The sequence below is a fragment of the Cervus elaphus genome, chromosome 1, assembly GCF_910594005.1.
Source record: "Cervus elaphus chromosome 1, mCerEla1.1, whole genome shotgun sequence".
NCBI classification, from domain to species: domain Eukaryota; kingdom Metazoa; phylum Chordata; class Mammalia; order Artiodactyla; family Cervidae; genus Cervus; species Cervus elaphus.
In genome coordinates this window covers 47,009,927-47,033,887 of record NC_057815.1, presented here as the reverse complement: position 1 = coordinate 47,033,887, position 23,961 = coordinate 47,009,927, and the positions used below count along the sequence as shown (strand labels likewise).

At 40.8% G+C, this 23,961-nt stretch overlaps 1 protein-coding gene across 1 annotated transcript in view; it reads right to left on the bottom strand.

Moving 5' to 3' along the window:
- Nucleotides 1–23,418, bottom strand: part of CRTAM (cytotoxic and regulatory T cell molecule) — a 28,471-nt gene extending 5,053 nt beyond the window's left edge. Inside the window, exons 1-9 of the mRNA XM_043901443.1 lie at nucleotides 23,400–23,418; nucleotides 23,189–23,278; nucleotides 15,391–15,534; nucleotides 12,401–12,553; nucleotides 10,527–10,670; nucleotides 8,920–9,081; nucleotides 5,775–5,855; nucleotides 2,964–3,047; nucleotides 390–536 (exon numbers count right to left, since the gene is read on the bottom strand). Coding sequence (XP_043757378.1) covers nucleotides 390–536; nucleotides 2,964–3,047; nucleotides 5,775–5,855; nucleotides 8,920–9,081; nucleotides 10,527–10,670; nucleotides 12,401–12,553; nucleotides 15,391–15,534; nucleotides 23,189–23,234 — 961 coding nt within the window. The 5' untranslated portion in view covers nucleotides 23,235–23,278; nucleotides 23,400–23,418. The remainder of the gene's footprint in view (nucleotides 1–389; nucleotides 537–2,963; nucleotides 3,048–5,774; nucleotides 5,856–8,919; nucleotides 9,082–10,526; nucleotides 10,671–12,400; nucleotides 12,554–15,390; nucleotides 15,535–23,188; nucleotides 23,279–23,399) is intronic.
- Nucleotides 23,419–23,961: the final 543 nt, after the last annotated feature.

Sequence of the window (23,961 nt, the reverse complement as noted above, 5' to 3'; positions counted from 1 at the left end):
GGAACTCCTTGAGGACAGGGATTTGGTCTGCCTCATTGGCAGATGTGTTCTCAGTGCCTGGAAGAGTACCTGGCACATGATAGGTGTTCATTGAATGCTTATTGAATAAATGAATGAATATGCTCTCTATTTGGTACCCTTTTGTGAATAGAAGCATCCACAATTTAATGCCATTTCCTAGAGCTACTCTAGTTTCTCTTGGTCACGCATTCTTTGACTATAATCCCTGGAAATTCACATCCTGCTCAGACAGATGGTATAGCATTGAATGGTACACTGCTCAGATGGTACAGCGTTGAATGGAAGAGCTTTAATTGACAGAATTTCCCTTTGGGCTGGCCAGTGGCTTCAGCATCTTGGAGCCTCTGTCAGGCTCTCTGCCCACTTACCTTTCTTCCATATCACATGTGCTTTCCGGAGTTTCATGATGAAGAGCTGGACAATGATGAACAGTATGAATATGAGGAAGGACACGAGGATCAGCAGCAGGACACCGCTCTTCTTCTTTGTCAGTCCCCCATGCTGCCGATTTGCTTCTGCAGGGAAAATGCAAGGGCTTTAGACAGGCTGAGGGGTTTTTTGATCACTGAGGAATATATACAGAAATTTGCAAAATATTGTGAAGGATAATAGCTGAGAGGAAAAGATGAGCGAGAGCTTTACCCTGAAGGTAAAGAGAGTCACATTATTCATTCTCTGAAAATAAGCAAACAGGAATATAAACAAAGCAATTTCATGGGATGATTTGAAAAAGGTTTTTAAGTTACATAGATATCAGGCTACTTATTTTTCATTTCTAGAGGAAATGTGAGGATACTGAAGTATAGTCAGGGTTCAAATTAGCTGTAAGGAATGGAGTTTTTAGCAAAGTGTAGTTAAGTAGCAAGGTAAGTTACTAAGGAGTTTGAAAAACTCTGCAAATAAAATGAAATTTCATTAATATTGGCTAGGTTAAATGTGGTCCTCCATAAAGGCATCTGGAGATAAACCATATGAACTCTTAAAGATCTTTCTAGTACTCTGATTTTTGGGGCTCTACATTTGCAGAATGTCATTCAAGGTCCCCTTCATCTCAACTAACAAGCCATTAAGGAGTGTAGCTACTCAGAGAAAATTGTGCTTGGAGCTGCTAAGGCACTCCTATGATTTAGGGAGTAGTTCTCTCTATATATAAACAAAACAGGTTAATAAAAACAAACAGCAGTCCCAAGAAAACCATTATTAAAAAAGACACTGTGTTCACTGCAGCACTGTTTACAATAGCTAGGACATGGAAGCAACCTAGACGTCCATTGAGAGATGAATGGATAAAGAAATTGTGATACATATATATATATAATGGAATATTACTCAGCCATAAAAAGGAACACATTCAAGTCAGTGCTAATGAGGTGGATGAACCTAGAGCCTATTAGGCTGAGTGAAGCAAGTCAGAAAGAGAAAAACAAATATCATATATTCACACATATATATGGAATCTAGAAGGATGGTACTGATGTTTCTGTTTGCAGGGCAGCAATGGAGATGCAGACATAGAGAACAGACCTATGGACACAGTGAGGGGGGCACAGAGAGGGTGGGATGAATGGAGAGAGTAGAGTGGAAACATATACACTACCATATGTAAAGCAGATAGCCAGTGAGAATTTGCTGTTTGATTCAGGGAACTCAAACCGGGGCCCTGTGACAACGCGAGGGATGGGATGTGGTGGGTGGTGGGAGGGAGGTTCAAGAGGGAGGGGACATATGTGTACCTGTGGCTGATTCATGCTGATGTATGGCAGAAACCAACATAGTATTGTAAAGCAATTATCCTTCAATTTAAAAAAACAAACAGCAGTAAGATAACTGTGCTAGATTCTAGACCCACGTACATTAGTATAATATGTGTTCAGGGGTTCCGATGCTGGAGTGGTCCCTGAACTGGTCAGGAAAGGGTTCCGATGCTGGAGTGGTCCCTGAACTGGTCAGGAAAATGTTTGGCGAGGATGCTGGTCTTGAAGGATGGGTAAGGAGAAGAGTAATGTGGATTTTCTTTCATCGGGGCAGTTAGTGCAGGGCCATCAAAATGAGACAGAAAGTTATCAGAGAAAAGTGTGTATTCTGGTCAGGACATCATAGAGACAGGACCACAGAGGTAGGTGGTAGAGAGCACCTATGGAGGGTTGAAGGCTCAGGCTCTGTGTTGTGAATGGTGAGCCATAGAGGTTTTCTGATCATTGGTGTAGAGGGTGCAAAGAAGTGTTTTGATAGTAGGATACTGAAAAATCACAGCAAGAGGAGAAGTTGACATTACAATACTTTATGCAGGACGTGATGGGGGACTGCATCAAGGAGGTGGCGGTGCTTGCAGACAAAAGAGAAGACTCAAAACTCTTTGGGAACGTGTTGATTTTATATGTGTCACACACACACAAGGGAAGGATGACACCAAGGTTTTGGCCCTGTGTGATGCTTTGGGCAAGTTGATTTTGTGGGAAAAGGTGCTGTTCAGTTTTTAGCCATGTTCAGTTTGAGGAACTGGCAGAAAATTCAGCCAGAGATACGTGGGAAATGGAATGAAACAGGGATTCTTGCTCAGGAGAATGTTCTGGAAATGCAGGTATGGAACTCTTCTGTTTGATGGCAACAGAAACACTCTTGGGAAGGGGGAAACTCTTTAAGGATTAAGGTAATAACCAGGGATGGAGAAGTAGAATCAAATCTACATAGAAAAAGTCAGAGAAGGAGGGGACGTGAGCGAAGGGACACCAGGAGGAGTGGTGAGCAGAGTAACAGGACCAGACAGCAAGTCAGGGAAGCCAGGGAGATGACTAGGTCAAGGGACAGGTCAAGGGATAAGGGAATGCTTAATCAATCAAAAGGCCGAAAATAATGAGGACTGAAAAAGTCTACTGGATGTATTGATTAAGAGGTTAAAACATCAAGTGTCAGTTCTAAATAAATAAGTGTTGGGGCCTTACCAGTGGCCAAGTGAGAGACTTGAGTGGTTTGTTCTTCCTCTTCCTTGTCAATCTCTGACGTACTAGAATCTTCCATTACTGCAACTAAGATGAAAGACATGAGATATACATATGACAGTGTATGTGCTATGTGGTGTATATGCACATATTCATCCCAAAGCACCTTTGGAAACCAAACTGAATGATCCTCATTCAAAACAATATCACTTTTGAACTACTGACTTCTTCCAAAAATTGTTGCAAATGGTCAGGTTCACTTTTTTTTTTTTTAAGAAAGTCACTCAGATGTGTCCCACTCTTTGTGACCCCATGGAGCCTGCCAGGCTCCTCTGTCCATGGGATTTCCCAGGTAAGAATATTGGAATGGGTAGCCGTTTCCTTCTCCAGGGGATCTCCCTGACCCAGGGATGGAACCCGGGTCTCCTGCATTGCAGGCAGATTCTTTACCATCTGAGCCACGAGGGAAGACCTTTTTTTTCGAGGTGAATGTTTATTGAACACTTACTCTGTGCCAAACCTTAAACTGACCATTTGGTATGTATTACTTCTTACTATAGCTCTGAACAAACAGGTTTCAATAAGCTAATTTTCTCAGTTCTATAGCAGATAAGTGGCAGAGCCAATATCAAAACTCAGAATCCCAAATTTAAAACATTATTTTATATTTCCTCCCTGAATTAGGTCTATTAGTTGAAATAGTTTTAGGATGCTTCAGGACTGACTATTGAAGAATGGTGCCCCAAGCCTGATGAATAGAAACCCTACAACCTGAAATGCACAAAGCAGTGATTTTTATGTTGAAAATCGGCTCAGTTGCCATTCAGCCCAATGCTTACTTCCTCCTTAGAAATAGGGTGTACTATGATGATTTTTGCGAAGTAAGAGAAATTATAAAAATAAGAGATCCTTTTTTTTTTTTTTCCCGATTTTGTTGTTTCTTTTCCCTGTCCAACCCCCGCCCCATCTGCACTCTTGGTTTGTAGCCCATTGCACAGCGCCACCATGTGGGCCCTGAGGGGAATGAAACCACCCCTTCTATTGAAAATGGGTATTATTAACAGTAATAAAATCGTGGAAATTGAAAGCTGAAAGGAATTTTAGAAACCACATTTCTTAAATCTTCTGTTCTATATGAAAAAGCAGAGGAGAAAATTGAGTTATTCAGTAGTGGTGTAAGCCGATTTAAAGACAACTAGATTCTAAACACGTTTAAAAATATTGGATTATTTAAGCAAGGGATGTGGCTGTTCCACTTCATAATATTTTCAATTTCCATCTCCTCGCAGAAAAAGTATATATGTATGTATGGTACATATGTATTTATCAGTGCTTAAAGAACCTAAACATTTACTTTTAAGTATTAGTGAAGATAAACATTTTAAAAATGTGATCTGATACTCAGAACTATGGACATGATAGTAATATGAAAGCATTTCTCCCACCACAAAATTTTAGAGAGACTCTATTTGAAACAGAAAGAGGGTATGTGGGGATTCATGCCTTTCTGAATGAGGCTTACTGTCTTGTGCAAAGCACCATGACAACTGCATGCACATATTCATTCATTCGTCCATCCATTCATTCACTCACTGGATTTTGTGAGTACCTGCTATTGGCAGGTATCAAGCTAGGTAAAATACAAAGATAAGTTAAATATGTGATTATTGCCCAGAGTTAATCATCTAGTGATTCACTGTTTAACAAAGCTGGGATTATAATCCAGGTTTTCTAAATTCTCCTTCATTTATAGTTCAATCCTGTCATAAAAAACTGAGTTCTTAAATATATTTTAGCACTCAGAATGTTACATTTCTATACTTTAGAGGTGTGTACAGTAAGGTTGAAAAATATGCATTTTTGCTTCTCTGTGTGTTTTTTGTTTTTTGTTTGTTTGTTTTTACAAACCTCACTAATGATAGAAAAGGAAATTAAAAAAATAAAATGCATATGGCAAGTTGAAGAAACAAAACAGGAGCTTCCCTGGTGGATCAGTGGGCCGCCTGCCAGTGCAGGGGACACGGGTTCGACCCCTGATATAGGAAGATCCCACATGCCATGGAGCAACTAAGTCTGTGCACCACAGCTATTGAGCCCAGGCTTTAGAGCCTGGGAACTGCACCTCTGAGCCCAGAGGCCTCAGCTACTGAAGCCCAAGTGCCCTGGAGCCTGTGCTCTGCAAGCAAGAGAAGCCACCGCAATGAGAGGCCCGTGCACGGCAGCTAGAGACTAGCCCCTACTCACTGCAACTAGAGAAAGCCTGTGTGCGGCAACTAAGACCCAGCACAGCCAAAATAAAGAAGTAAAATTATAAAAACAAAACAAAGCTATCTGAGTTCTTGACAACCAAGTAACTGATGAGCCTTCAAGGGCGATTTTGTTATTCAGTGACAACAGCAAATCTCCAGATCCTGTGTTTTGCGCTTTGCTGTTATCAAGTCTTTGTTTTGTGTTTGGTCTGTTCTAGATGGAAAAACAAAGAAGTGAGTCTTTTATAAATGAATTCAACCTTGCCTTTCACCACAGAGGGATTCAGATGTCACTGTTGTGTGTGCATGCATGTGTGTGTGTGTGTGAGAGAGTGAGTGAGAACTTAAAAGGTGTTAATTACCCTGAAGCCCCTCCCACTAACTGAACTCTCCGAATATGGTGCTTCTCCTGGTCACCATAAAGCTGGAGCCAGTTGGAAGGAGCCTTATATGGTCTTAATACAAATTAAAAGAAAAAAACCTTCTTGAAACTTAGAATGGGAAAAGTGACTTTCCCAGAGAATCATGATTTTTTTTTTTAAGTTTTAATGTTTTTGATACTTACCAGTGCTATTGGGCTGCTGAGGGTCTTGAGAGGATAGAGAGCTCGTCTCCAGGGCAGCTGAAGTTGTCTCTTGATCAGCAACTAGGAAAGGGGAAAAACAGAATTCCGCAACTACAGAGAGCAATTTTATCCACATTGTGCTCAGTACAGCAGATTGGAGAATATGCTTGCTTGCTACCTGCTTGTGGAGGTTCTGCAGAAACCTCAGAATTAGGTGTTCTGCAGCCCTTGTGCTGGTGTTTAAATCTACATCCCGCTGATTGTCCATCTGCTAAACTGCCTGGCTTAGAAGTGTAGCAGGCTGGACCTCTGTGGAGCGGTGCATTGGGCAGTGGTGGGCAAAGACTGTTCGTCTCTATCTGTATCTACCTATTAATACTTATCAATCTCTCTGTCTGTCTACTTAATCGTTTATCTACCTGCCTATTTATTAGGTGGCTTTGGAGTCAGCGTCAGAGTGGGCTGAATTCCAGTGCTGCTCCTCGCCTGCCACTGATTAAGTTTGGATCAGGTTCCTAATCTCTCATATGCAAGGCTTTCCCTTACCTGTAAAATGGAGATACTAATATCTTTTGGAGTTTTTTGGTGAGGATAAATGATTTCATTTGTATGACATGTGTAGCCCCAAACCTGACTATTCATTAAGAGGCTTACTATGTGCTATTGCAGACTATAAAAGCAATGGTTAGGAATGTATCTAGAGGTTCAATTTGGCATAGGTTTGATCAGTCAACAAACAGGCCTGCAACCAGGGAGCTTATAAAAACAATACCTGTTAATTTACAAATATTGCTACTGATCTGTAATATCTTTATGGAATCTGTGAGTGCTTTTCAGTCTTTCATTTAATCAAAGGATTTTCCTATGGCTTTGTAAATTATTTTCTTAGTCAAACACTAAATATTTAAAACTATAAAAATGCTTGAATCACATGCCAGGGTCTCTGAGAAAAGAAGAACCACTAAGGAGACACTAGAGAAATAGTAAAACAGATCATAAGGCTAAAGTGAGGTCTGTGGCCACAAAGAGGCCAGAGAAAATTGAAGAGAGGAGAAGTTGCCGGCAGTGAAAAGCTTGAAGACAAGTCAGATAGAAGAGCTGGAAGCAGAGTAGAAGATAAGGATAATGTGGCAACTACAGAGAATAAAATGTATCAATAATGATGAAGATCTAGAATAATGTATACTATGCGAGTTCATATAATTGCACAGTTAAGTACAAAACAGGTTATGTGTATATGACTATATTCTATACACATGGTATATATTGTGTGTATATATATACATATATATGTATGTGTGTATATGTATATGTGTGTGTATATATATGTATGTATATATGTGTGTGTGTGTATATGTATATATGGCATATATATATATATATACGCCATAGTGTATATATACAATTGTGCACATATATATTCAATAGTCTGTGTATGTGTATATATACATACAAATATATATATACATACACACACACACTGTATATGTATAGAACTATGGTCATCCAGGAGGAGAAACTGTGATTTCTCCTTCAGCAGTAATTTTGGGAGATGGTTTGAACAATTGCTGAAAACTGAAATATATTTATTGATATTGTTGGTTCTTTTATTTAAAATCTGAACACCTTTCAGAGCCATGTAGGTAAAAGAAGCCTCCTTTTCTCTTTGGTGACCCTCCCGCCTCCCCATGTGCCCTAGGCTCCCTTCCACGGCCGGGGGCGGAAGGTGAGGAGGGGGATGAATGACAGAGAGGAAAGAATATTTACGTCAGTTTACAGTTCCGCCCAGTCTGGGGGCCCTTGATTCTTCTAAACCCAGCTTCCTCAAGACCCACTTTTGGTTTGGTGAGAAAGTGACCGGCGGAGAACACGGGGAGTGAGTGGGGAGTTGTTAACCACAGCGCCAGCCCCCACAGAGCGGCAGGGCAGTTTCTCACAGTGAGGTTCCTGCTGACAAGCACCTTCCTCATCAGTTATTTCATTTGATGCAGAGTTTTCTCAACAAACTCAGGGTCACCCAGCAGCTTCCTCTTTCACTAGTGTGAGGGAATGCTTATCCTTCAGGAATCTCTTTTCACACTGAGAGTGCTCACTTGTGTCTGACTCTTTGCGACCCCATGGACTAGCCCACCAGGCTCCTCTGTCCACAGGATTCTTCAGACAAGAGTACTGGAGTGGGTTGCCATTCCCTTTTCCAGGGTCACACTGAGAAGTACCTTATAAAGTAATGAAGGTTGGAGTCCTGTGAATGATAGATGTGTGATGCCTGCTACTTCTCAGAGGCTGCTTCTTGGCTCAAAACGTTTTATATAGTTTTTAGTCCTTAAACCTTTGGTGATGGGATCAGGGAACAGAGATTCTGAAAATGGAGGCAACTCCTCTTCACATTTAATGTTTGATTTCTTTTCATTTTTATTCTTAATTTTTGGTGTTCTGCTTAGAATATTTTTTAAAGATTTTTTTCCATGTGGATCATTTTTTTAAGTCTTTATTGAATTTGTTACAATACTGCTTGTTTAATGTTTTGATTTTCTGACTGCGAGGCATGTGGGATCTTACCTCCCCAACCAGGGACTGAACCTGCATACCCTGTATCGGAAGCCAAACTCTTAACCAGTGGGCCACCAGGGAAGTCCCTGCTCAGAATATTCACATGGGTAGACTATGCTCTCTAAAACAGTTATAACAAAATAAATCTAAAGCATAGTCATGACTTAATGTGGGTACATGATTGTTAACATACAATGATATTGCCAAGTTTACATTTATTTCAGTTAGTTTTATCCCCTTGGGGATTAAGTACAGAGATATAGTAAGCTTCACATGGTCTCTCCAAAAACATGACTGCAATAAAACTATCTTAGGTCAAGTCATGCCAGCTGTCATGATCAAAAAACAAGCATGACCCCGCTTGCGTATGGCACTCTGTTAGGCTTTCTCCACAACTGGGATTCTTCTGTGTTGGAACAGTAACTCTGTCGCCCAGCTGGAGAAAGTTCAATCATGAAAGAAATTTGTTATTTAAAAAAGCTTTGTGGACAGTGAGCTCACTCTGAAGGACTTTTCCTACTCCATTTCATCTTGTTTGATAGTGTGATATAAGGTAAATTTAAGATAATCAAAGACAGCCATTGGTGGTTCTTACCCAAATCTTCAAACCGATAAGGTGCTACCAGTTTTCTTCCTTGCAGGCCTTTGTGTCGGATAATGCAACTTGCTGTTGAGTTTTTGCCATATGTGTGGACTGTCAGTGTGCTGGTGCTATTACACTTCTTCCCATCAGTTTCATATTCATGGTGGGTTTCACCTGTGAAGCAATTTAAAGTGGTGTGTGAGGTCGTGACAGTTTAATGCTATTGGGTGGCATGGTTCTCTGAGAAACCAATGGCCTTGACATCTTGGCAAACCTGTTAGACTTCTAACCTCACTCTAATTTCCCTCAGCCACCTGGGATGTGCTTGGCCCCATTCCCAAAGAGAAGCAGATGAACAAGAGTGGGAAATTTCCTATAAGCCCTGCACTACTGGAAAAAAAAAAAACCCAAAGCTTATCATGGTTACACAAGAAAGACAGCCTAATGTGGAACACAAAGACCCAAGACCTTACTCAGGTTGAATGAATAAGGCAGATTAAAGAGAGGTCTAGAACTGGCAGTGGACTGAACCTACGGTTACATAAAATTGAATGAAATGTATGTTGAAATGTAAACAAACTGGAATCAGTTCCCAAGCATGACAGCTGGTTTTCCTTTTCAGTTAAAAGGCTCAAAGCTTAGGTTTTTGCTGTTGTTGCTGTTATCAAAATAGTTTTATCTGCCACAGAGAGTATGACATGATACTCCATTGTTCAGGCAAGATCTTATCTGCTCCAATTGCACGTATTATGTTAAACATATTTTTTTAGAAATGTCATTATTTATTTGGCTGTGGCAGGTCTTGGTTCTGGCATGTGGGATCTTTAGTTGAGTCATGCAGAATGTTTAGTTGCAGCATGTGGGATCTAGTTCCCTGATTAGGGATTGAACCCTAGACCCCCAGCATTGGGAGCACAGAGTCTTCGCCGCTGAACCACCAGGGAAGTCCTAAACATGTTTTCAATTCTGTGTCTGATAGAAAGTTTATGCTCGGAGGTACAGGTAATAGCTATATTATGCCTTTTATGAAATTTTGTTGTTGTTGTTGAGTCACTGGGTCGTGTCTGACTCTTTGCAACCCCATGGACTGCAGCCTGCCGGTCCTCCCTGTCTCTCACGATCTTCCAGAGTTTGCCCACGTTCATGTCCATTGAATCAGTGATGCTCTGCAACCATCTTATCCTCTCCCGCCCTTCATAAAATGAAATTTTACAAAGCCTTTGTTGTTGTTGTTCAGTCACTCAGTTGTGTCTGACCCTGTGACCCCATGGACTGCAGCATGCCAGGCTTCCCTGTCCTTCACTATCTCTCGGAGTTTGCTCAAACTCATGTCCATTGAGTCTATGAAAACATAATATTTAATACATGTACTATTTTCGGTTTCTACCTTGTTTTAAACAAAAGCATGTAACCATGCTGTTTGTGTTGAGGCTTTAAAGAATAAGGCATAGTATCGACTGGTTAATAAGGCTAATTTGTCTGGAAAAGGATGGATGAAATACTGAATGGGGTTTTCTGGCACTTTCTGCCACCAGAGGGTGCCAGAACATTTAAAAATTCCTTAAAAATATAAATAGGAAGGAAAACAAAGGAGAAAAGAGAATGGTTTCTTCACTTACCATAGAGCTCCATGCCATCCCCTAAAAGCCAGGTTATCCGTGGAGGGGGCTTGGTTCTCACGGTGGAGCATTTCATAATGACGTGTTCTTCTCCATTGTGCGTTTTGATAACTGAAACTTGCAGGGTTGGCGTGACAGGAGTTGCTAGAAGAAAATTGATTTTTCTGTGCTTAATTAGCTGGTATACATATCTCAACAAAGCACAGAGCCTAATAATCTGTAGGGATCATTGTAGGGGATGGTCTAAATAACGGCATATTTTTTCATTTGACCTTTCTCAGAATATAGTTAAGGGGCTTTTCTGTACTTGTAAAGCTACTCTGGCTGTCATCAGAATATTTGTCACCCAGTGTGTGATTAGTCTCTGGAAATTCCCAAGCAGACTGTGTTACAAGAATAATTCTTAAATTTTAGAGATGAGTGCATTTGAGTGGTAAAACACTAGGTGAGGAATAGAAGCTGGAATTCTGGTCCCATCTCTGTCACCAACTATTTGTAAGAACTTGGGTAAGTCCCACAACCTCTTGGTGTATCAGTTTCCTTGTCTGAGACGTGAAGGAGTTGGTTTATGAGTTGGCTGTTTGAGCTCTAAACTTTCGTGAGTCTAGGACTCACCTCAGTATAATTTACTTCTGTCCCCTCCACCCATCAAAGAGGCATTTCTCTAAAGGGCCCATCAGCCTGATTTCTTTTTACTTCTGTCCAGGAAAGTTTTTTCAGATAGGCTTATGTCATCTTCTCTGTTCTACTTCACACTTAGGGGTACAGAATGGGACCCTTTAACATCTATTTACTCATCCGTCTGCCATTAAGACATTATGAAGTCACTTCCAAATATGTACCAGATGCTGGCAATACAAATGTGGGAAAGATGAGGCCCCTCAAAGCGGGGCATGGTGATAGAAGCAGCCCCCTAAACTGTTCACTGAAAGATCATGTGTCAGGTGCAATGACAGAGGTAGGCATGGGGTGTTCTGAGAGGTGTTCTGAGAGCCCCAGTAGAGCACAGACCTGGCCTGACCCCGAGTGATGTTGAGGGTGACCAGCAACATGAGGGAAAGGTGACCCCAAAGCTGAGTCTCATTGCTTCTCAGAACCCCTAGGGAGCCACTCCTTCCCAGAGACTTTGTCACTGTGCCTTTACTTTATGGCAGGTACCACACTCAACTAATGCAAGAAGAGGAGTCTTAGGAAATCCTTGTGTGATATGTAGAATTATGGTATTTAGAGATCAATAAAAGGCAATGTTTTAAATTGATCTGTTCTGCTACAAGCAAAAAAGTCAAGATACTAAGACTTAACACTGAACACAAAGGACCATCTGCAGAACTGAGCAAGTTCCAGCTGTCACTTCCTAGCCAAGCCTCCCAACCCCATCCCCCAACAGAAGAGAGGAACTTGTTTTGCAGAGGGTGTGAGCCGAATGTCCAGCAGAGTTACATCTGAATATATTCTATCTTAGGATATGCTGTCAGAAGTTTCTGCTAGATGTGTGTATGTGTTTCGCCTTCCTGAACAAGTGTGCAAACTCCTTGTGGGCAGAGATCGTGCCTAATTCATCTTTGTTTCCTTGCAGCCCAGCACAGTGCCTGGCACAGAGTCACAGTTCAGCCAGTACGAATTCTCTTTCCTTTTAGTTCCCTGCAGAGAAAATTTAGCTGATGCCAAAGACAGTTTTCACAAACTCACATTTAGTCTGGGACTTGCCACTCAAACTGCTCCTTTCTTTTTCTCTCAACGAAGATGGCAGAGGTGCCAGGAAATGCCTTGCTGCAGGCAACACTTTTTAATTGTAATACTGAGCTTAAAAATGATAAAATCCATTCCTAAGTGTACTGCTCCCAGGCTGGCTTTACTGGCTTTCAGGCACCTACCTAACACGATCACTTTCACTTCCTTTGTTCTCACGGACTTGCCGTAGTGCAGACACTTGTACACGCCTTCATCATGCTGTGTTACATTCAGCACGCTGATGGAGAGCTGATCGGAGGAGTGATGAAGAAGCTGGTATCTGGAACTTTTTAGAGCTGTACAAGAGGGAACAAGAGTTGTTATAAGGAGAGGTATCAGATGAATGCAGACTCTCAGTGGATGGCTTTTTCACAGGAATAGCTTTTGATTATCACACTTTAAGGGGATGGATGTCGCATCTTTGACTGAACTGCCTTCCAGATTCTAGTGTTACCAGCTGGAGACTTCTCAATAGTTCGAAGTTAGTTTAGGAAATAAAGTGTTTTGATACTAGGTGAAATAAGCAGTTTGTTTTATTTATGCTGGTAGGAAGTTATGAACCCTGGGCTGGCAAAGGGTTCAGGTGGCAGGAGGATGTTAAATAATTTTTTTTTACATTATGTAAATGCCCCAGTGTAATTTGTCTTAGAAATCCAATTCTCTGTCTTGTCATACACAGCATTGTGATGCAATTATACTCCAATTAAATTTTAAAAAACTATTGGAAAGCTATCCATAATTATCACTATTTAAATTTTATAGTTATATGAATAAGATTGGAACAAAAATAGTTGTCAAATTGATTTGATGACAAAGCTGTAAAATATCTACTGTTCTTACAATTTCATATGACAGTGAATAACCGAGATATTTTTAGAAGAAAATTTCATTATTATTTGAAGTTTCCCAAAGAGTATGTAGTACTTTCAAATGTTTAGGGAATGGCAAAAATAAACAAAAGCAACAACAAAGCTAAAAAACAAAACAAACAAACAAAAAAACCCCACAAGAACATAAAACCTCCCACAGTTCCAGGAAGTTCTAGCCAACAGCAAGTATTCCTTTTGATTCTGTCCTGATCTGGGATTTCCATCTCAAGTCAAAGGTCCCTTAACGAATCAGAGGCTCCTGAAATGAGTGGTTTTCTTTGTTTCTTTTTTTCTAATGTTAAGATTTATAATGTGAACAAGCCGAAAATAGTTAAACCTCAATTGGCTGACCAAGGAAGGTTGTTTCTCATCTGAAATAATGGTTATGGTGTCCTGGGACACTGATGTTACCTGGGCTGGAATCCAGGTGTTCTCAGCCTCAGCACTACTGACATTTGAATCCATCATTCTCTGTTGATTGGGGGTACGGGGGGCTACACTCTGCATTATGCAGTGTTTAGCAGCGTCTCTGGCCTCTCTCACTAGAGTCCAGATCCCCATGCCTTTCCTTGGTTATAACAACCAAAACTATCACATTGCCAAATGTCTCCTGGAGGGCAAACGAATACCCTTGAGGGAGAACCAATACGCTAGATCAAGGCATTGGAGAATGTCCATCTTCTCCCAGTACTGTTGTTGTTTAGTTACTCAGTCGTGTCCGACTCTTTGTGACCGCATGGACTATAGCCCGCCAGGCTCCTCTGTCTGTAGAATTTCCCAGGCAAGAATACTGGAGTGGGTTGCTATAGCTTTCTCCGGGGGATCTTCCCAACCCAGGGACTGAACCTGCATCTCCTGCATTGGCAGATGGATTCTTTACTGCTGAGCCACTGGGAAGCCCAGTTTAACCAAAACAAAGCAACAGAAAGCATTATTTAACAGAATTCTCTCTCCTTAAAGGTTTCCCCTCAACTTTTATCAATTAATATGTACTTATTCTATTGGAATCTAGTTGGTTTAGCTTAAAATAAGATATTCAGTTATTTTACAGTGAACCTATCAATGTTTAATCATACTTTCTAAAGCACATCAAGTTTTTCTAGAGGGTCTGCTTTTACAAAGCAGAATGAAATTTGCTGTGTTGGATACTTTTCTAAGCATTTGGTAATTAGGAGTATTAAATGGAGGTATAAAATGGTCTTATTATCAGGACATCCCTGGTGGTCCAGTGGTTAAGATTTTGCCCTCCAATGCAGTGGATACAGATTTGATCCCTGGTCAGGGAGCTAAAATCCCACATGCCTTGGGGTCAAGAAACCAAATGATAAAAACAGAAGCAATATTGAAACAAATTCAATAAAGACTTTAAAAATGGTCCACATTAAAAAAAAAAAACAACTTTAAAAATCCAGAGTTTAAAAAAATAGTCTCATTATAAAGGAAGGGTTTCATAAAATACTTCCCAAAGAGATGAACTAAATAGATTTTAAAAAATCCCTTCCCAGAAGGAAAAAAAAAAGCTGTGACCATGTGAGGTGACAGATATTAGCTAAACTTATTGTGGTATTCTTTTCCAATTTTTACATATATCAAAACATTATATGGTACACATTAAACCAATACAATGTTATATGTCAATTATATTGTAATAAAATTGGAGGAAAAAAGAGTTCCCTCCCATCTTAGGCATCTAGGACTCAATGCGTGTTTGTGAGAGAGGACGGCTGCTGTCCTTTTCAGAGTAAAACGTGTGATCAATTCCTATTGCTCAGTGATCCTGAGTTTTTGTTAAGACCGTTGGGAGAAGGGGAGCCAGTGTGGGGTGGGCCTTGATGTGTGACTCTGGGTTGCTCAGGTGGAAAACGGAGCTCCTGTCTGTAGAAGTGGGGTGACGTGTTGGCTGCCCGAGGACCATGGGCCCCCCATCTGTCTGTCTGCTGCCGTCTATCATTGTGCTGTGGGTGGTTTCATGGTCATTAAGAGTCAAAAAGTGACCTGGGGGTGAGGTGGATGGCGGAAATGGGCTTTGTCATTTGAGCCCCCTTTACCAACCATGCTGGTGGGGTTTCCATTTCAGACTTCCTGCCAGAAAAAAAGCAGCCATGTGTAAAACACAGGCTCCTGGGTGCGATTTACATCTCACAGTAGGTGGGGCCAAGCCCACCATTGGGGTGACTCATGCTGACTTTTTGGCCCACCAGCCTATCTGTCTGGAAAATCCGTCAGGTTGAGGTCTGGTGGTGGTTTCTTTCTTCTTCACTTACCAGGTTGTTCATTGAAGAAAATGGTGAAGCCCGAGGGGGCCAGCCACTGCAGAGAGGTGGTCTCCTGAGAAACGGTACAGTTTAGAGTGAGCGTCTGGCCTTCCTCTATGGGGACAGTTTCCATGTGGTGGGTCCGAAAGGCCTCTGTGGAGGAAGAGAATTGGGGACCGTCAGACTGGCATGGGCCACACTGCAACTGAATTGAGGCAAGGGCTTAGACTTGAGGCAGCCTTGTTCATCATTTGGTCATTTTTATACATTTGTTAGAGAAACAGAACCTAAAGTCCACACCAAAAACTGCAAGGAGAGGAGGGAAGCAGTGTGCTAGAGCAATCAAGATGTCTCCCGAAGGAGTATGAATGAAGTGGGTTGGGTTTTGATGAAAGGAAAGCTGAACATCTATGAGGCACTTGCCTTGCCATATGCTGGAAATTGTGTCTTCCATGTTACCGATATTGAACTCAACTTTCAAACTAACGCTCTAAAGCAGCAGTTCCCAACCTTTTTGGCACCAGGGGCTGGTTTCGTGGAAGACAATTTTTCCATGGAGGCAGGGGCAATGGTTTCAGGATGATTCAGGCACATTACAATATTGTGCACTCTATTATTATTACATCAGCTCCACCTCAAACCATCAGGCATTAGATCCCAGAGGTTGGGTGTCCCTGCTCTAAAGGAAGAGTGATTTTGCTCACTTGATGATGAGGGAGTAGAGGTTCAAGGTCACAGAGGTCCTCAAGATGGCATTGGTGCCTAGGTCTGTGGACTTCTAAGCCCTTGCTTATATAACTGGGTCAGACTACCTAAGTGATGAGACCCCAGAAAATTTGGCCTTTCTGGCCTCTGTTTATAAAAGGGCTGACTCATGTCTTCAAGTACAGTTGGTGGCAGAGGTGGGGGGTGTCTCAGATTCTAAGAATGTTATGTCCTCTGGGGCTATTGTGAATTATGGAGCTGCTCTTCCTGGGGAGTAGGTAAGTCCCTGGGGTGGAAGAGCTTCTCCACCAGAGGGTGGATGTTCTTGGATCTCTTCTGATTTAATATTCCACAGCAGTGCTTTCCCCGGGCACATGTAAGAGTCTGTAATTTCCCCAAATCATAACCCCCAGAGAATGAGAAACAATAGTTCTAAGCAGCTGCAAAGTTATCCTCCCAAAAAAGAAATTGATAGAAGAATAAATTGGCTTTACTGCTGATTTGGCACATTTATTGCCATTTGTTATTTTTCAACTTTAAAATTAAAGAATTCTTTTTCCTGAGGATGAAACAGTTCTTATCAATGAAAGTACAAAACATGTCTATAAACAGAAGAATACCATGGGGTTATAAAATATGAATAGCAAATGCAATGAGTTTTACTGTATCATCTTAGCTGTTAAAAAAAAAAAGGAAAAAGAAATGACTTTATTTCCTTGTGATAAATTTCAAGTATTAAGAAAAGCACATTGAAGAGCTCTGGGAATTAATTGTTACAGACTTTTTAGTTTGTTCCATTTTGAGGTCATTAATTTCAACCTAGCCTCCAGCAATAATCACCCAAAATTATTGTATTGTATTCATATTGACTTTCATGGGAAAAGAGTTACCTTGAGTCCTGATGGAAAAATACTCATATCATCAGCCAATACTATAATGAACAACAAGGATTCAATAAAAAGAGATTGTTTTCAAAAAAACCATTGAGGCATAGGCCAGAATTCTGCTTAGGTAGGTCATTTGGAAATATTCTCATCTATAAAATCAACCCATGATTGGGTAATAAGGATAATATTAGTAGAGATGCATTGAAATGATAATGGAATTTCTTCTAAGGGTAAGCAACTTTTGAGCCAAGAATCTGAATCTAGACCAACTTGTACTGTATCATCCCGTTATATGATTCTTGCTTTATCTTGAGCCCTTGTGCATGATCTTGCTTCCCACAGATTGAAGCTTCAAGAGGGCAGTGACTGTGCTCTACAATTCTTTCTTAACAGAAACAATCACAGTATAAGCTTGGAAAGTAATGGTCTAATGCTAGCTTTCATGATGACACTGTAATACAGGCAATGGATAGCTATCTTTGCTCTCCTGTTGTTCATAAGAATATTGAGAGAGAGGAGGAAAGTTACTGCATAAATACATGATATTTATGGATAGGATAAAGACTAGTATTAAGCAACATCCCCTGATTTCATCCTTCAGGCAAGAAGTTGATACTCAGAGGCTTTGCCAATGTTCTTACCTTTGATAAAATGATTGTCTAGACAGGAAGCCCACACTGGGGGAGAAGGGAGAGGCAAGATTTATGTGCACTCTGTTTATGGATAAATGTCTCCCATTTTAAAGGTGTATATATCATTGTCTTTTTCTTGAGAATGCATGCTTATGAATTAAATCATGTCATTTAATCCTTACAGTGTCTTAAAAATTGTATGAAAATGTAGCATGGTGTTTTAGCATATGGCAAAGAATTCTATCTCCCAAGATGAGTGTCTGCTCTTGCTGTTGAGATGTCAGGGTCAGGCTGCTGACCACAAGAAGAGGTACCGAGTTCCAGATGGAAAGGACTGCATCTGAGGCTTAGAACACCAGTCATTTCCTCTGCTCTTGGCTCCTAGCCTTGCATTTGGCTTCCTAAGCCTGTTTCTCTTGCAGTGTTGTCATGTAGACCCCATGTTTGATTCAGAGACAGGAAATCACTGTAGAAAGGAAGACTAGCTCAGTGAGAAGCCACTGCACCACACTGCTTCAGCTGCGGTACTTAAAAATATTGGCTAACGTGTCTAAGTCATGTCAAAGAGTAGAAGAGAAGGACAGTGGTTCCTAAGTTTTGATGCCACATCTTCTAAGAAAAAAGTTCCCCATGATGCTCTTGCTGCTGTTGAAAACTACAGTGGAACTTGTCTTTAAAATCTTTTTTTCACCCAAATTTAGAGTCAAACTTTCACCTTTGTCAGAGGGATTGGGTGTGGGGTATCTTCTTAGCTCACCACTTCCTCCCCTGCAGGCTCTAAAAACATTTATATTATATCCTTATTCACCTTAGCATTTCTAGCATAGACAGCAAGTGCCCCGTGCCTATTTGCTAGTTCTCTGTCAGTCTTCAGAGTTCTCTGATGTGACTCCCAAATGCTGGACATCCCGAGCTTGGCAATGAATCACTGTGGTGTCTTTCCTAGGAGGTCACCACTTACTACTGGTAGGTCATGTTTATTGAGCGGATTATTGACTTCTGGGCTTGGTCGTTATCTCCGTGACTGGGTTCATCCATCCATGCACCGCCATGTGCTATGAGGTCACTAGTTAAGTCTAAGGCTATAGAGTGTGTCTGTGTGGTTGGTTTATATGTGGAAAGGGAACCTATGACCTTCACCATCATCTCCACCCCCCATCTCGTGAGCCAATTGTCCTAGGAGTGGAATAGCTTCACACCAAAGCGCACATGACTGACTCTGAAGCTGAAGGGCAAGCAGGAGTCATAACTACCTACCAGAGCACCTAGAGATAAAATTTGCACAGTTCCTAAGAGTCCTTGGTTTTTCCCAAGGTTTGGGGAGTTGCAGTGTATCTGCCCTACTATAGGTCATCATGGCAGACTGAAGAAAGGAAAAGATTCTTTTACTTAGTAGCCCAATTATTGAATTGCAACCAATTTTAAAACCCCAGGACAGAGCCAGTCTGTTCTTCAGGGACCCTGAATTCAGCACGTCCAGTTGGAACCCGTCATCTGTACTGTTCTGTGCTCCACACCTACCTAACACATACCACCTGCTCCATCCCAGCATTTTTTTGTAGTCATCATTGTCATCACAAGCATGCCAGGTATCTGAGAGGCACCCCAGCCTCTTCCCTCTCCAAAACATCTCTTGAATCAATCCATTTCTTTTTTTCTTTTTCACTACTATCACTGCCTCCATTGTTTTTTTTCTTAGACCATTGCAGTAACCTCCTTCTAGCCTCTGCTCCCTCTAACTTACTTTTATTACTAACTTATTTTTATCTGCTTCAACATTACAATTAAAGGAAATTCCCTGGTGGTCCAGTGGTTAGGACTCTGCACACTCACTACCAGGGGCCCAAGCTTGATCTCTGGTCAGGGAACTAAGATCCCACATCCCACAAGCTGTGGGATTTTGCAGTTCAGCCAAAAATTAAAAATAAAATAAAAACTCAGATTCTTAAAAAAAATTACATATAAAATATACAAATTCAATCGATCCCTTCATTAGAATATTTTCTGTGGCTCCCACTGCCTATATGAATCAGGCCAGTGTTTCAGATAATTGGACCCTCTATCTTCTCCAGTTTTATTTGCTGATACTCCCTTTCAGGTGCCCCATGTAAATGGCCGCCTGCAAACTCCGTAAATTTTGGACTCAAGAAGATGCTTTGCCTTTGTCCATGCTGTTCTCAGCCTTGAATGCCTTTCTTAGCTCCTTCAAGACTCAAGTCAAATTACACCACTTTTGTCGAACCTGCCCAACTCAACTGGCCTTTCGCCTCTCTTTCCCCTTCAGGGGCCTCCTCTCTCCTCCAGATTCCCAAAGGCTTCAAGTAGATTTCTCTTACAGCACTTCACACACCACTTTTTCAGTTACGAGTATGTCTCTTGTGGATAGATTACAAACTCCTCGGACAAAAGTTGTTTGTATTCCCAGGACTGAGCAAAATCTCAGATTTTAAGTATTTGTTCAATCAGTGGCTAAATATGAGTAAATGTATATATTCACTAATAAATATATTAATAGGGTGCTCACTTTACGTTAAATAATAAAGCCTGGAGCTAAGTTAGAATCAGAGACACACAATGAGTTAAGTCTCAAATCAGAGCCTTATTTGTGTTCCTCTTTTGAGGTTAGCAGGCAAAACATGCTTGGATTCAGATCATTATAAAAAGGCATCATTGTTATTCTTTAGATAGACTCAGTAGAGAAAATTATGTGTGAAAATGAATCAAACTTTGTCATAATTAAATAATTTCCAGTATAGCTTTAAAGAATCTGTCTCAACATGTCAGTAAATGGATGGCTCTTTCCTGGTCAAAGGAAGTATTGAGAGGACCTCACTCCATCTCCAACTGGAGTGTTCCCTGCATCCTACTCTCCATGAAACAACCAGAATAGAGGGTGCAAATTGGTGGGTTTTCATCATCCACAATACAGGAAAATGGGATGAATTTTGAAAAATTCTCCATTCTTACTGTGTTTGACCCACCCTAGGAGCTGCCAGTAGGAATCCTGAAAAGACGGCAGGTTCCAAGATTATAGGTCTTTTTTTTTGGGGGGGGAGGTCTGTAAGTTTTTGGCACCCATTGAAGTTGTGCAATAAAAGAAGGTGTCATGATCTTCCCATAATTCAATTAGCTAAAAACAGCTGGCAATTTATGTTGCCTTTTTGCTGATAAGAAAGCAGCATGGTCAGCTCCTATCCTGTTTGAGACCCTGATGGGCATGAGTAAGATTAGGTTAGAGTGGGCTTCCCAGGTGGCTCAGTGGGTGAAGAATCCACCTGCAATGCAGGAGACGCAGGCAGGCCCAGGTTCGATCCCCGGGTTGGGAAGATCTCCTGGAGGAGGGCATGGTAACCCCCTTCAGTATTCTAGCCTGGAGAATCCCATAGACACAGGAGCCTGGTGGCTGCAGTCCACAGGCTTGTAGAGAGTCAGTCATGACTGGAGGGACTGAACGCACAGCACACAGTGGGCACCTGGTTCTCAGTACCCTGACCCTAGATGCCCTCTGCACGGCCCCCTTCGATGAGTTTTCAGTTGAGGATTTTTCAACAATGAATCTTCCATATTGTGCAAATCACTGGCCTTCAAACTTTTGAACCACATCAAGAAGCATATTTTCCATCACAATCCAATTCATACACTCTCCCTGAAAACTTTCTTGAGATAGTACTTTTACTATGTGCTTTACTGATATTTACATTGTTAGTTACTAGCAGGTTATCTAACTTCTTGTAACCTCAATTTTATCATATATAAATTAGGGATATGAATACCTCTCTTTTTTTTTTTTTGGCTAGGATAAATGAAATTAACATAAATTACCCAGCACTGTGCATGATGCAATAAATACTTTTACTCCCCTTTCTTCATAAACAGTACTTGGGTAATTTATATTCTAAAAGACTTATCTTAGGTTTACGTTAGAGCATGATTGTTGTAGTTTTTATTTAAAACATTATTTTTGTGAGGTATTTTTGAAAGGAAATGACTCACTGAAAAAGTGAAGGTCAGTTAAAGGCTTTAAATTTTGAAATAATAGAAAGCATTCTAATTTTAGCCACTTACATGTACTTTTTATGAAAGTGTTAGCTCTTCTTCAAGCCACTTATTGAAGAAACTTATTTATTACCAAAATTGAATCTTTGTTAAGTGCCTCAGGGTACAGGGACCAAACACGAGAGCACTAATTGAAGTGTATAAAGTAAGAAACTGGAGTACTGTGTAAGATAGGAAATCTAGTCTTTTTTTAATTTAATTTTTATTTTGTATTAGAGTATACTTGATTTACAATGTTATGTTGGTTTAAGGTGTACAGCAGAGTGATTCAGTTACACATATTTTTCAGATTCTTTCCCCCATAGGTTATTACAGAATATTGAGTAGAGTTCTCTGTGTTCTACAGTAGGTCCTTGTTGATTATCTGTTTTATATAAAGTAGTGTGAATATGTTAATCCTGAACTCCTAATTCATTCATCCCCCTCCCTTTCCCCTTTGGTAGCCATAAGGAAATCTAGTTTTAAAAGAAAGCATTCTCCAGATGCAGTTCTAGGGAGAAGGAAGATTTAGGAGGAGAGATGCTTCACTTGGAAGGTAACTATAGATTCGGTATTTGAAAACAAGCACCCAAGAAGCAAGCAGCCCTGTTTATGTGTGATTTTCTTTGCAAGAAAATGATACAAGTTGCAATCAGAGATTCAGGGACAATACATCCTGCCCCCACTTTGGGGTAGGAATGATTTAACCTGTGCTAAGAAGAACTAAGTATCTTTCTTTAATGTTCATAATGCAACATAAGAATTAAGCATCCAAAATCACATTTGCAAATAATAAGGAAATGTAAAGTGACTCAAAAAATAAGCACAAAGTTTTCACTGGAATCATGATTTCTGAACTAATTAAGGGTGGTCTAGCATTTTGCCATTTTCAAAGTACTTTTACAATTGAAATTTGATCCTTATAACAATAGGGTTTGGTAGATCAAACATCGTTATCATTTTAATATCAGGATGTAGAAACTGTTTCAGAGAAGTTATTTTGCTCAGGCTTATGCAACAAGGAGTTTTTTTAACCTTTTATTTTGTATTGGAGTATAGCCAATTAGCAATGTTGTGATAGTTTCAGCAAAGGACAGCAAAGGAACTCAGACATACATATACATGTATCCATTCCCCCAAAACCCCTCTCCCATCCAGGCTGCCACATAACTTTGAGCAGCATTCCCTGTGCTGTACAGTAAGACCAAAGAATAAAAAGGTTTTAAAATGCCAAACTGATGCTCTTTCAACTTAAAAGACAGTAAACTTGTTAGTTACACTTTGCCATAACACAGATTCCACGGAGACACACACGACAACGACCCTTTCTATAGACCCTTTAGCAATTGAACACGAGAGTCAATTAATCCTGTAACATCCCTCCAGTGTGTAATCGTAGTGGAAGCTGAGAGATTTACGTGGAAAGTGAGAGGTTTACCTGAGTTGCTTCTGCAGTCAGTCCTCTCTGAGAGCAGTAGACTGACTGATAGATGTGCCCAAACATTAGGTCAACCGAGCATCAAAAAGACACGAGCTCCGAGTCCTTACCTTGTAAGGGGAACCACGCCAGCAAGCTGCAAACTCTCCACCACATGCTGTGCTCCGCTGTTGTCACCCTTTGTCGACTTCCTCTGGATTCTGAAATAAATAGAGCAGAGTGGTTTCTCTTGAGAGGGGGAGGCAGTGGCTCTGTGACCTCATGTCACACCTCCTCCATTGGCTCTGGAAGCCCCCTCTTTGTTAGCTGCCCTCAAAATACCTCCAGGTGGAACATTTAGGGGACCACATGTGTCACCCTGATGGTGGAGAGGGGTGAGTGATGTGTTGGTGGCACAGATCTTTCTACCGCACGTGGGTAGTCCTTATAAGTCAACGAGTTGGAGGGCTTTTGGAGAGAGAGGAGGTGGGAGAGAAATGAAAAGGTTCCTGTGTAGTGATGTCAGCTTCTTTTCACTTTTCTAGTTTATTAAACAGTTTAAATCAGACAAGTTTTGCTGAACCCTTGTGAATATATTTCTAACTCTGGCAACAATTTCCTATAGTTATCAGGGGGCAGAATTCACTAATTAATATATTTACTCATTTAAAAAGTCTATGTATCCATTCACCCTCTCCTCCCATCATTCATCCACCATCTGTACCTAGCCATCTTGTTCAGTACTGTTCTAAGATATGATCAGATATGAAAGATAAAGCCTTGTGTTTAAGGAGAAAATGATCTAGTGGGGGTGACAATATGGAGTTTTGGCATTTGATTCTCATTAACTGGACGAATTGAGGTAGACTTTATTTCATTTTTTCAGGGACACACTTCACAATAC